This window comes from Salmo salar, chromosome ssa07, assembly GCF_905237065.1.
Source record: "Salmo salar chromosome ssa07, Ssal_v3.1, whole genome shotgun sequence".
Taxonomy (NCBI): domain Eukaryota; kingdom Metazoa; phylum Chordata; class Actinopteri; order Salmoniformes; family Salmonidae; genus Salmo; species Salmo salar.
The window spans coordinates 8577303-8591863 of record NC_059448.1 but is presented as its reverse complement, the minus strand read 5'-3'; the positions used below and the strand labels follow the sequence as shown (position 1 = coordinate 8591863).

Genomic DNA, 14561 nt, shown 5'->3' with positions numbered 1-14561 from the left:
AATCTGAGCCTGGAATGCTTTAAAAGTCTCTTTGAATGGAAAATACATTTAAAATCGGAGGCAAAAAGATGATAATAGAAAATACAAAAATGTCTGGATCTCTCAAGTCAGGTATAAAATAGACATTTCTAATTCACAGAGACATTTAAAAATATATACAGTACCAGTCAAAAGTTTGGACACAACTACTCATTCAAGGGTTTTTCTTTATTTTTTACTATTTTCTACATTGTAGAATAATAGTGAAGACATCAAAACTATGAAATAAAACATATGGATGAAGTAACCAAAAAAGTGTTAAACAAATCAAAATATATTTGAGATTCTTCAAAGAGGCCACCCTTTTCCTTGATGACAGATTTGCACACTCTTGGTATTCTCTCAACCAGCTTCACTTCACAACAGTCTTGAAGGAGTTCCCACATATACTAAGCACTGCTGCTTTTCCTTCACTGTGCGGTCCAACTAATCCAAAACAGTCTAAATTGGGTTGAGGTCAGGTGATTGTGGAGGCCATGTCATCTGATGCAGCACTCCATCACTCTCCTTCTTGGTCAATTAGCCCTTACACAGCCTGTAGGTGTGTTGGGTCATTGTCCTGTTGAAAAACAAATGATAGCCCCACTAAGCCCAAACCAGATGCGATGGCGTATCACTGCAGAATGCAGTGGTAGCCATGCTGGTTAAGTGGGCATTGAATTCTAAATAAATTACAGACAGTGTCACCAGCAAAGCACCCCCACACCATCACACCTCCACACTTCACGGTGGGAACTACACATGCAGAGATCATCCGTTCACCTACTTTGCGTCTCACAATGACATGGCGGTTAGAACCAAAAATCTAAAATTTGGACTCATCAGACCAAAGGACAGATTTCCACCGGTCTAATGTCTATTGCTCTTGTTTCTTGGCCCAAGCAAGTCTCTTCTTCTTATTGGTGTTATTTAGTAGTGGTTTCTTTGCAGCAATTCGACCATGAAGGTCTGATTCATGCAGTCTCCTCTGAACAGTTGATGTTGAGATGTGTCTGTTACTTGACCTCTGTGAAGCATTTATTTGGGCTGTATTTCTGAGGTGCAGTTAACTCTAATTAACTTATCCTCGGCAGCAGAGGTAACTCTGGGTCTTCCTTTCCTGTGGCGGTTCTCATGAGAGCCAGTTTCATCATAGTGCTTGATGGTTTTTGCGACTGCACTTGAAGAAACTTTTCCGGATTGACTGACCTTCATGTCTTAAAGTAATGATGGACTGTTGTTTCTCTTTGCTTATTTGAGCTGTTCTTGCCATAATATGGACTTGGTCTTTTACCAAACATGGCTATCTTCTGTATACCACCCCTACCTTGTCACAACACAACTGATTGGCTCAAACACATTAAGGAGGAAAGAAATTCCACAAATTAACTTTTTTTTAGAAGGCACACCTGTCAATTGAAATACATTCCAGGTGACTACCTCATGAAGATTGTTGAGAGAATGCCAAGAGTGTGCAAAGCTGTCATCAAGGCAAAGGGTGGGTACTTTGAAGAAACTAAAATCTAAAATAGATAATCATTTCTTTTAACACTTTTTGGTTACTTCATAGTGTTATTTCATAGTTTTGATGTCTTCATTATTATTCTACAATGTAGAAAATAGTACAAATAAAGAAAAACCCTTGAATAAGTATTTGTCCAAACTTTTGACTGGTACTGTATATGTACATATATATTTTTTTAAGATACAAAAAAATTGACATAGATATTGAAGGAATAAGGAATAAAGGAATAAATATTGAATAACAAATAAAAATAGCATGGCTATATACAGGAAGTAGAAAATAACATGGCTATATACAGGAAGTAGAAAATAACTTTGGCTATATACAGGGAGTTGAAAATAACATGGCTATATACAGGAAGTAGAAAATAACGTTGGCTATATACAGGGAGTAGAAAATAACATGGCTATGTAGAGGGAGTACCAGTACCGAGTCGATGTGAAGGGGTACAAGGTAATTGAGGTATGGGTAAAGTAACTAGGCAACACGATAGATAGTAGACAGTAGCAGCAGCATATGTGGTGAGTGTGAAAGTGTGTTTGTGTGTGTGGCATCAGTATGCATGTGTGTGTGTGTGTGTGTGTCAGTGTTGGGTGTCAGTATGTGTGAGTCTGTGGGTAGGGTCCAGTGTGTATGTGAGAGTCTGTGGGTAGGGTCCAGTGTGTATGTGCATAAAGTCAGTGAAAAACAGGGTCAAAGCATGTATTCCCGGTAGCCATTTGATTAGCTATTTAGCAGTCTTGTTTAAAAGTCTTATGGTGTGGGAATAGAAGCTGTTCAGGGTCCTGTTGGTTCCAGACGTGGTACGTTGGTATTGCTTGCCATGCCATAGCAGAGAGAACAGTCTGTGGCTTGGGTAGCTGGACTCTTTGACAATTATTTTGGCCTTCCTTGACTCTGCCTAGTATAAAGGTCCTGGATGGCAGAGAGCTCGGCACCAGTGACGTACTGGGTGGTACGCACTACCCTCTGTAGCGCCTTGCGGTCGGATGCCAAGCAGAGCTCTCTGAGATGTCAGACAGTAGAGAGAAGAGCTCTCTGAGACAGCAGACAGTAGAGAGAAGAGCTCTCTGAGACAGCAGACAGTAGAGAGAAGAGCTCTCTGATACACTGTGGCAGACATTAGAGAGAAGAGCTCTCTGAGACAGCAGACAGTAGAGAAAAGAGCTCTCTGATACACTGTGGCAGACAGTAGAGAAGAGCTCTCTGATACACTGTGGCAGACAGTAGAGAAAAGAGCTCTCTGATACACTGTGGCAGATAGTAGAGAGAAGAGCTCTCTGATACACTGTGGCAGACAGTAGAGAAAAGAGCTCTCTGATACACTGTGGCAGACAGTAGAGAGAAGAGCTCTCTGATACACTGTGGCAGACAGTAGAGAAAAGAGCTCTCTGATACATTGTGGCAGACAGTAGAGAGAAGAGCTCTCTGATACACTGTGGCAGACAGTAGAGAGAAGAGCTCTCTGATACACTGTGGCAGATAGTAGAGAGAAGAGCTCTCTGATACACTGTGGCAGACAGTAGAGAAAAGAGCTCTCTGATACACTGTGGCAGACAGTAGAGAAAAGAGCTCTCTGATACATTGTGGCAGACAGTAGAGAGAAGAGCTCTCTGATACACTGTGGCAGACAGTAGAGAGAAGAGCTCTCTGATACACTGTGGCAGACAGTAGAGAGAAGAGCTCTCTGATACACTGTGGCAGACAGTAGAGAAAAGAGCTCTCTGATACACTGTGGCAGACAGTAGAGAGAAGAGCTCTCTGATACACTGTGGCAGACAGTAGAGAGAAGAGCTCTCTGATACACTGTGGCAGATAGTAGAGAGAAGAGCTCTCTGATACACTGTGGCAGACAGTAGAGAAAAGAGCTCTCTGATACATTGTGGCAGACAGTAGAGAGAAGAGCTCTCTGATACACTGTGGCAGATAGTAGAGAGAAGAGCTCTCTGATACACTGTGGCAGACAGTAGAGAGAAGAGCTCTGATACACTGTGGCAGATAGTAGAGAGAAGAGCTCTCTGATACACTGTGGCAGACAGTAGAGAGAAGAGCTCTCTGATACACTGTGGCAGACAGTAGAGAGAAGAGCTCTCTGATACACTGTGGCAGACAGTAGAGAGAAGATCTCTCTGATACATTGTGGCAGACAGTAGAGAGAAGAGCTCTCTGATACACTGTGGCAGACAGTAGAGAGAAGAGCTCTCTGATACACTGTGGCAGATAGTAGAGAGAAGAGCTCTCTGATACACTGTGGCAGACAGTAGAGAGAAGAGCTCTCTGATACATTGTGGCAGACAGTAGAGAGAAGAGCTCTCTGATACACTGTGGCAGACAGTAGAGAGAAGAGCTCTCTGATACACTGTGGCAGACAGTAGAGAGAAGAGCTCTCTGATACACTGTGGCAGACAGTAGAGAGAAGAGCTCTCTGATACACTGTGGCAGACAGTAGAGAGAAGAGCTCTCTGATACACTGTGGCAGACAGTAGAGAGAAGAGCTCTCTGATACACTGTGGCAGACAGTAGAGAGAAGAGCTCTCTGATACACTGTGGCAGACAGTAGAGAGAAGAGCTCTCTGATACACTGTGGCAGATAGTAGAGAGAAGAGCTCTCTGATACACTGTGGCAGATAGTAGAGAGAAGAGCTCTCTGATACACTGTGGCAGACAGTAGAGAGAAGAGCTCTCTGATACACTGTGGCAGACAGTAGAGAGAAGAGCTCTCTGATACACTGTGGCAGACAGTAGAGAGAAGAGCTCTCTGATACATTGTGGCAGATAGTAGAGAGAAGAGCTCTGATACACTGTGGCAGACAGTAGAGAGAAGAGCTCTCTGATACACTGTGGCAGACAGTAGAGAGAAGAGCTCTCTGATACACTGTGGCAGACAGTAGAGAGAAGAGCTCTCTGATACATTGTGGCAGACAGTAGAGAGAAGAGCTCTCTGATACATTGTGGCAGACAGTAGAGAGAAGAGCTCTCTGATACACTGTGGCAGACAGTAGAGTAGAAAGAAGCACTCAAGAGGAAAAGACAAACTAATCAGAAATTAGAGGTGTCATTTACATGCTGCCACTCATGCTTTCAGGCAGTTACTTCCTCTCTTCTTCCCTCCCTTCGTCCTCCCTCCCTCCTTCCTTCCTTCCTTCCCAGCCTCCCTCCCTCCTCCCACCTTGACTACCTGACTGGGAGAAGAGGAGGCGTACTCATTCACACAGCTACTCACAGTAAGACTGTAACGCTCCAGGGGACTGGGTTTCCTGTTTACCCCTACACTGAACCAATCACAACAAGGATGAAGGTTGTTATGTGTTGTGTTAACAATTACATTTAACACTAAGTAGTTACCTGTAAATACCTTGCCTTGAATACAAACAACCGACCATTCACCTCAGTAGTTACCTGTAAATACCTTGCCTTGAATACAAACAACTGACCATTCACCTCAGTAGTTACCTGTAAATACCTTGCCTTGAATACAAACAACTGACCATTCACCTCAGTAGTTACCTGTAAATACCTTGCCTTGAATACAAACAACCGACCATTCACCTCAGTAGTTACCTGTAAATACCTTGCCTTGAATACAAACAACTGACCATTCACCTCAGTAGTTACCTGTAAATACCTTGCCTTGAACACAAACAACCGACCATCCACCTCAGTAGTTACCTGTAAATACCTTGAACACAAACAACTGACCATTCACCTCAGTAGTTACCTGTAAATACCTTGAACACAAACAACTGACCATTCACCTCAGTAGTTACCTGTAAATACCTTGCCTTGAATACAAACAACTGACCATTCACCTCAGTAGTTACCTGTAAATACCTTGAACACAAACAACTGACCATCCACCTCAGTAGTTACCTGTAAATACCTTGAACACAAACAACTGACCATCCACCTCAGTAGTTACCTGTAAATACCTTGAACACAAACAACTGACCATCCACCTCAGTAGTTACCTGTAAATACCTTGAACACAAACAACTGACCATCCACCTCAGTAGTTACCTGTAAATACCTTGACTTGAATACAAACAACTGACCATCCACCTCAGTAGTTACCTGTAAATACCTTGCCTTGAATACAAACAACCGACCATTCACCTCAGTAGTTACCTGTAAATACCTTGCCTTGAATACAAACAACCGACCATTCACCTCAGTAGTTACCTGTAAATACCTTGCCTTGAATACAAACAACCGACCATTCACCTCAGTAGTTACCTGTAAATACCTTGCCTTGAATACAAACAACTGACCATCCACCTCAGTAGTTACCTGTAAATACCTTGAACACAAACAACTGACCATTCACCTCAGTAGTTACCTGTAAATACCTTGAACACAAACAACTGACCATTCACCTCAGTAGTTACCTGTAAATACCTTGAACACAAACAACTGACCATCCACCTCAGTAGTTACCTGTAAATACCTTGAACACAAACAACTGACCATCCACCTCAGTAGTTACCTGTAAATACCTTGAACACAAACAACTGACCATTCACCTCAGTAGTTACCTGTAAATACCTTGCCTTGAATACAAACAACTGACCATTCACCTCAGTAGTTACCTGTAAATACCTTGAACACAAACAACTGACCATTCACCTCAGTAGTTACCTGTAAATACCTTGCCTTGAATACAAACAACTGACCATTCACCTCAGTAGTTACCTGTAAATACCTTGCCTTGAATACAAACAACTGACCATTCACCATCAAATGAAGAAGGGATTCATGGCATATTGTGTCTCAATATATTAAATTTTCTATAGCGTGACTACTGCCACTGGAACATTGGACTATAAAACATTGCATTTCCATCAACAAAGACCAGCTCCAAAGTATGTCTCTGGTAAAACCCAAACACATTTTCCCCAAATGTATTTCCGACCCCCGTCTGCTCAATATAGCTCACATCAACGAGAGGGAGGTAAAGAGGATGCCTATTGGAGTTGATGTCTCTGGGAGAGGAGAAGAAACCTGAAGGTTCTCTACTTAAAGTCGCTCCCACCGCTACTCACTGTGCATTTATTAAACCACCATCGCTGCCTTACGCATTATTAAGAGCTGTGGTGTATCTATAAACAATCAAGCCATGGGTGAGTCGGTGAGTAATTCAGTGAGTGGGTGAGTGATTGATTGATTGAGTGGATGAGTGGGTGAGCGAGTGTTGTGAGTGAGTGGGTAAGTGATTGATTGATTGAGTGGGTGAGTGATTGATTGATTGAGTGGATGAGTGGGTGAGCGAGTGTTGTGAGTGAGTGAGTGAGTGAGTGAGTGAGTGAGTGAGTGAGTGAGTGAGTGAGTGAGTATGTATTAGACCATGAAACCATTAACTTGAGAAGCTCTAAAGACATCCAGGAGTACACTACACTAAAACATATATTCTCTCCCTCCCTCCTTTCACATAGGCAGCACTTCCTCTTCCTGTTTTCAGAAGATGAAAGGCATAGTTTAAGCCAGCCCCTTTTACATTTTCAATAGCCACTGGCTACAGTCACGCCATTAAATGAATAGTTCAGGATTTTGATAATGAAGCCCTTTATCTACCAAGCCAGAGTCAGATTAACTCCTGGACACCATTTTTATGTCTCTGCGCGCAGTTTGAAGGAAGCTGCTAACTAGTGCTAGCATTGGCTCGTGAAACGACCTCTAACTTACTTCTGACTGGACACCGAGACATTAAAATGGTATCCACGAGTAGGGCTGTTACGGTGACCTTATTACCGCCACACCGGCGGTCACCAGACATGACAGCAGTCAAATTACACAAATTACACAGCTGCTGGTCATTAGTAGCCTACCAAACTCGCTAACTTAATGAGAGTCCATCAGCTCGTGTTGCGCAACATTTCTATAGGCTATGCAATTGTACTAGAAAACAGAGCGATGGCCTTTATTAAAAAGAGGAGGATCCCATCAGCTTTCTATAGGCTAGGCCTGCTATATTTATTTGTCAACTTTCCTAATATAAGCACATTGTTTCTCTTTACAACAGGAGTATAGCCTACCTGGCTGGCATGAAAATGAACCACAGGAAAAGCATCTTCCATTCGCTATTTCAGTGCATAGATGACATGGTATTGTCCCCCCTGTACCTGTTTCGAGACAGGTGCATGATAATGGTCCATTCTAAATCAAAACAAATTTCACACATTTATTATTTAGTTTATATAAAGACAAGATTAACTCAAGAATAGTCTGATGGGTGACAATATTAGCCTATCACAAGAACCAGCGCATGCCTTTTTTTGCGACATTTTCAAATCATAGTCACACACACCATGTAGCCTAGCGCATAGGTCTATATTTTTGCTTTGTATCACCATTAAATGTTTTCCCACTAATGGAACATTCACGCTTATAGCCTACTGCCGTGTGGCATTGATTCTCTTAGAATATGAAGAAATAGCCTCATAGTTTATCAACATTTTAAGCAAAGTGTTCTGATCTGTTCACTTTTAGCTCGTGAGAAAGACCAGATCACATGACGGAGAGCCATGCTTCGGAGCACCCAGCCGGGAGAAGTGAATTATAATTAATATTCAGAGCCCAAGGGCACAATGGCGACTGACCGCAAAAGGAATGGAATCCACCCCCCCCCCCCACCCCCACCGGGAACTTCGTGACATTACCAAGTGCTCTTCAAATCAAATTGTGAATGAGAGACTGATGAAGTGTGCACAGCTTGCGCAGAACAACAAGGAGACCTCATGCCTTTCAAGCAACTTTTCATCATCATTAGAGTCGCATCATGCAGGTTTACAATGTATTACAAATCTAAACATATAGCCCAACGTTTGCAGAACAACTGAAGTTACATTAATAACTCTAAATGAAGGATATAGGAGGACCTGTTATTTATTAAGCACTCACAGAATAGCTGCATGTGTGCACTCGCTCAAATCATTCGAAGAAAATATCCTTTCTATTTTATTCAGCGATGATCAATTGTATTCTTCAAACTATAAAACAATATAAAATAATGCCATGGAATTCTAAGCAAATCTTGTCAGCTAAATGAACTAGTATAGCCCACAGCCATATGGCATAGCCAGATCAAGACATAAGGACAACTCAGAGTATGCTATTCTGTTCTTCTGAAATAGACTACATTTTCTTCATATCATGTTTCTTTAGACCTGTCTAAAATAAATAATGGATTTATTGTAAAGGTGTAGAATACATTACATAGATTTATTAGACTTTCTAAAATGTAGATGTTCCATAGGTCTGCATCAGTGGCAAGAAAGGCTATGCATGGAAGCCAGGTGACGCTAAATGTGTCCATGTTAACTAACAGTCAATTACCGTGAGACAGGCAGTTATTTATGTGACAATCACCGGCCCAAAAAATGTAATGATCGCCACAGCCCTGTATTCTTCTGCACAAAGAAACAGAGAGCTGCATGAGGCTAACTACAACGTTTATATTGTGACAAGCCCTCTACACAAAGCTGTTAGCTAATACAGCTTCCAACCCCACTGAAACCCATCAGCATGAAGCAGAACAGAGGATGAAGCTCACTGTTTTACCACCATTAGTACGATGTTGTGTGAGTCTCACTCAGAGGGCGATAGAAATGTGGAAGCTTCCTTGACCACTCGCTCTTACAATTCCCCAACGGTGAAACTATATGACGTTCATCAAATCAAAGACCTTCCACCAGTGCAAATCTACACAACTGTTCACTCTCCCCTCTCTATTGATATATGAGAGGCTGGTGGAGGAGGGGGGAGGGAGAGAAAGAAAGAGGGGGATACAGTGCCTTCGGAAAGTATTCAGACCCTTTCCCTTTTTCCACATTTTGTTCCTTTACAGCCTTATTCTAAAATGTATCAAATTAATTGTTTTCGTCATTAATCTACACACAATACACTATAATGACATTTTTTGGGGCAAATGTATTGCAACAGACCCTTTACTATGAGACTCGAGACCTGCAAAATAGCTGAGCAGCGATGCTCCACATCCAACCTGAAAGAGCTTGAGAGGATCTGCAGAGAAGAATGGGAGAAACTCCCCAAATATTCACTACCGTTCCAAAGTTTGGGGTCCTTGTTGTTGAAAGAAAATCACATTTTTTGTCCATTCAAATAACATCAAATTGATCAGAAATACAGTGTAGACATTGTTAATATTGTAAATTACTATTGTAGCTGGAAACGGCTGATTTTTTTATGGAATATCTACATAGGCGAGAATAGACTGACGAGTTTGAGAAGAAAGTTCTTTGTTTCTGGCCATTCTGAGCCTGTAATCGAACCCACAAATGCTGATGCACCAGATGCTCAACTAGTCTAAAGGCGGCCAGATTTATTGCTTCTTTAATCAGGACAACAGTTTTCAGCCGTGCTAGTATAATTGCAAAAGGGTTTTCTAATGATCAATTAGCCTTTAAAAAAAAAATGTATGAAATTGTATGAAATGTATGCATTCCCTACTGTAAGTCGCTCTGGATAAGAGCGTCTGCTAAATGACTAAAATGTAAATGTAAAATGATTAGCTAACACAACGTGCCATTGAAACACAGAAGTGATGGTTGCTGATAATGGGCCTCTGTACGCCTATGTAGATATTCCATAAAAAAATCTGCCGTTTCCAGCTACAATAGTCATTTACAACATTAACAAACTCTACACTGTGCTTTTCTTTCAAAAACAAGGACATTTCTAAGTGACGCCAAACATTTGAACGGTACTGTAGGTGTGCCAAGCTTGTAGCGTCATACCCAAGAAGACTCAAGGCTGTAACCGCTGCCAAAGGTGCTTCAACAAAGTACTGAGTAAAGGGTCTGAATACTTATGTAAATGTAATATTTCCGTTTTTAATACATTTGCAAAAATTTCTAAAAACCTGTTTTTGCTTTGTCATTTTGGGGTATTGTGTGTAAATGTAATCCATTTTAGAATAAGGCTGTAACGTAACAAAATGTGGAAAAAGTCAAAGGGTCTGAATACTTTCTGAAGCACTGTCTACTTCACTCTCCCCCCTCTCTCTGGAGGAAGGAGATCCAGCCAGTAGCAGATAGAGCGCCATGTCCCCCCCTTCCCCTTTTTTTCTGTCCCAGGAGGGCCATCCAAACCTGGCTCCGTCTTCTTGATTACCCAGGGGCCACAGCTCCAGATGTTGGATAGGAGGCATGGGAAAGGATGGGGAAGACGGCTAACAGGCGCAGGAGGTGCAACCGAGTTTGGAAAAAAAGCCTGATTAAAAGTTTTAAACGACCTCGGATGAGAAGCAGGGGAGCAGAGGGATGGATGGGTTGGGAGTTTTAGGTCGTTTTGTAGACAGTTATAAATGGCGCCATCTACTGGATAGACGTTGTATTGTGTTTGGTCCTCGGTAGCTCTGTTGGTAGAGCACGGCAATTGTAATGCCAGGAAAGTGATTTCCATTCCCAGGACAGCCCGTACGCTAACGAAAGTGTGCACACATGACTAAGTAGCGTTGGATAAAAAGTGTCTGATGAAGGGCATATGCAGGGTTTGATACCTGAAGGTTGGTTGGCTGCCTTGTCTCAACAATGACATTGTTATTAAAAGGCTTTGGGGAGAAAGATTGGTACAACCTTCTAGGACCCCTCTCTCTCTCTAACTGATTATTTAAGGACCCAAAAAAAGAGTACATTCGATGGACAGGATAATGATTGAACCGATAGGCTATTTGATTTATAGATGTATTGATTCTCAGTTTGAAAGACTGATTGACTGACCGACTTGACATTAATTGATCGATTGCAATGGTTTCACTGACTACACATTTAATTAACTGCCAGTTGGAGTTACTGACTGATTGATTGACTAGCTGACTGGAGGTCAGTGTCGCGTCGGTCCACTCACCGTCTCTCCCTCTCCTGTCCAGGGTGGCCTTGGCCGGACCGGCGGAGCAGTAGAGGAAGCCGTCCATGAAGGACGGAGCATCAGACGGAGAACTGGTCTCTGAGGATGACTCCAGCTTGGGGAAATCTACACAGAGACACAGAGAGAGACAGTGAGCCTCCACGTGCAACATAACAGAACTTCAACATAGACGTACAGAGAGACAGTGAGCCTCCACGTGCAACATAACAGAACTTCAACATAGACGTACAGAGAGACAGTGAGCCTCCACGTGCAACATAACAGAACTTCAACATAGACGTACAGAGAGACAGTCAGCCTCCACGTGCAACATAACAGAACTTCAACATAGACATACAGAGAGACAGTCAGTGTATGTTCGCCTTCACACAGACAATCATCAGAGATATGAGAGAGAGAGAGAGACTAAGTAACTGTTCCATCCCACTAAACCAGTAGTAACTGTTCCATCCCACTAAACCAGTAGTAACTGTTCCATCCCACTAAACCAGTAGTAACTGTTCCATCCCACTAAACCAGTAGTAACTGTTCCATCCCACTAAACCAGTAGAACTGTTCCATCCCACTAAACCAGTAGTAACTGTTCCATCCCACTAAACCAGTAGTAACTGTTCCATCCCACTAAACCAGTAGTAACTGTTCATCCCACTAAACCAGTAGTAACTGTTCCATCCCACTAAACCAGTAGTAACTGTTCCATCCCACTAAACCAGTAGTAACTGTTCCATCCCACTAAAACAGTAGAACTGTTCCATCTCACTAAACCAGTAGTAACTGTTCATCCCACTAAACCAGTAGAACTGTTCCATCCCACTAAACCAGTAGTAACTGTCCCATCCCACTAAACCAGTAGTAACTGTTCCATCCCACTAAACCAGTAGTAACTGTTCCATCCCACTAAACCAGTAGTAACTGTTCCATCCCACTAAACCAGTAGTAACTGTTCCATCCCACTAAACCAGTAGTAACTGTTCCATCCCACTAAACCAGTAGTAACTGTTCCATCCCACTAAACCAGTAGAACTGTTCCATCCCACTAAACCAGTAGTAACTGTTCCATCCCACTAAACCAGTAGTAACTGTTCCATCCCACTAAACCAGTAGTAACTGTTCCATCCCACTAAAACAGTAGAACTGTTCCATCTCACTAAACCAGTAGTAACTGTTCATCCCACTAAACCAGTAGAACTGTTCCATCCCACTAAACCAGTAGTAACTGTTCCATCCCACTAAACCAGTAGTAACTGTTCCATCCCACTAAACCAGTAGTAACTGTCCCATCCCACTAAACCAGTAGTAACTGTCCCATCCCACTAAACCAGTAGTAACTGTCCCATCCCACTAAACCAGTAGTAACTGTTCCATCCCACTAAACCAGTAGAACTGTTCCATCCCACTAAACCAGTAGTAACTGTTCAATCCCACTAAACCAGTAGAACTGTTCAATCCCACTAAACCAATAGAACTGTTCCATCCCACTAAACCAGTAGTAACTGTTCCATCCCACTAAACCAGTAGTAACTGTTCCATCCCACTAAACCAGTAGAACTGTTCCATCCCACTAAACCAGTAGTAACTGTTCCATCCCACTAAACCAGTAGTAACTGTTCCATCCCACTAAACCAGTAGTAACTGTTCCATCCCACTAAACCAGTAGAACTGTTCCATCCCACTAAACCAGTAGTAACTGTTCCATCCCACTAAACCAGTAGTAACTGTTCCATCCCACTAAACCAGTAGTAACTGTTCCATCCCACTAAACCAGTAGTAACTGTTCCATCCCACTAAACCAGTAGTAACTGTTCCATCCCACTAAACCAGTAGTAACTGTTCCATCCCACTAAACCAGTAGTAACTGTTCCATCCCACTAAACCAGTAGTAACTGTTCCATCCCACTAAACTAGTAGTAACTGTTCCATCCCACTAAACCAGTAGTAACTGTTCCATCCCACTAAACCAGTAGTAACTGTTCCATCCCACTAAACCAGTAGTAACTGTTCCATCCCACTAAACCAGTAGAACTGTTCCATCCCACTAAACCAGTAGTAACTGTTCCATCCCACTAAACCAGTAGAACTGTTCCATCCCACTAAACCAGTAGTAACTGTTCCATCCCACTAAACCAGTAGTAACTGTTCCATCCCACTAAACCAGTAGTAACTGTTCCATCCCACTAAACCAGTAGTAACTGTTCCATCCCACTAAACCAGTAGTAACTGTTCCATCCCACTAAACCAGTAGTAACTGTTCCATCCCACTAAACCAGTAGTAACTGTTCCATCCCACTAAACCAGTAGTAACTGTTCCATCCCACTAAACTAGTAGTAACTGTTCCATCCCACTAAACCAGTAGTAACTGTTCCATCCCACTAAACCAGTAGTAACTGTTCCATCCCACTAAACCAGTAGAACTGTTCCATCCCACTAAACCAGTAGTAACTGTTCCATCCCACTAAACCAGTAGTAACTGTTCCATCCCACTAAACCAGTAGAACTGTTCCATCCCACTAAACCAGTAGAACTGTTCCATCCCACTAAACCAGTAGTAACTGTTCCATCCCACTAAACCAGTAGTAACTGTTCCATCCCACTAAACCAGCAGTAGTGCAGTAAGGGGGTTTAGAGAATGAAAGAAGGACTACTGGTAAAGATGATAATTTGCCCATCATTGATTCATTGGATTAAATATAACTTTATTTCAATGCTTCTGCTTATTTGTGTTTTTTTTTGGTGGCTTGCTGTTCCTGTAAAGCACCTTGGGATGTTTTTGAGTCCCTCCTCAGGAGCTTATTGATAACACTAATCCCAGCTGTGCCTCTTTACTCAAATATCTACCGTTTTATTTATATATTTATTTATTGACGCACTCATTCATCTCTTTATTTATTGCTGTCGCTCAGGCGTTTAATCCCAAGGTTATTCGCACAAGGTGTTTCGTGAAAGTTTTTAGGCAGAGTGAAAAACTCTTGAGTCTCTTGATAAATGAAAGAAATCCTCAGTGCTGCCTCTTTCTCCAGCACGACACACAATTTTTTTTTATCTTCTTCTCTCTCGTTTCCTTCTCTCCTTTCATTTTCCTCACTCTCTTTTACTCTCTCTGTCTCTCTCTCCCTCTTGCTTCTTTTAAGAGCTCCC

At 42.2% G+C, this 14561-nt stretch overlaps 1 protein-coding gene across 1 annotated transcript in view; it reads right to left on the bottom strand.

The window, feature by feature from the left end:
• The window catches only part of arap2 (ArfGAP with RhoGAP domain, ankyrin repeat and PH domain 2), a 187971-nt gene that overhangs the window by 68057 nt on the left and 105353 nt on the right, over positions 1 to 14561 (bottom strand). The window contains exon 14 of the mRNA XM_045721480.1: positions 11405 to 11530. Coding sequence (XP_045577436.1) covers positions 11405 to 11530 — 126 coding nt within the window. The remainder of the gene's footprint in view (positions 1 to 11404; positions 11531 to 14561) is intronic.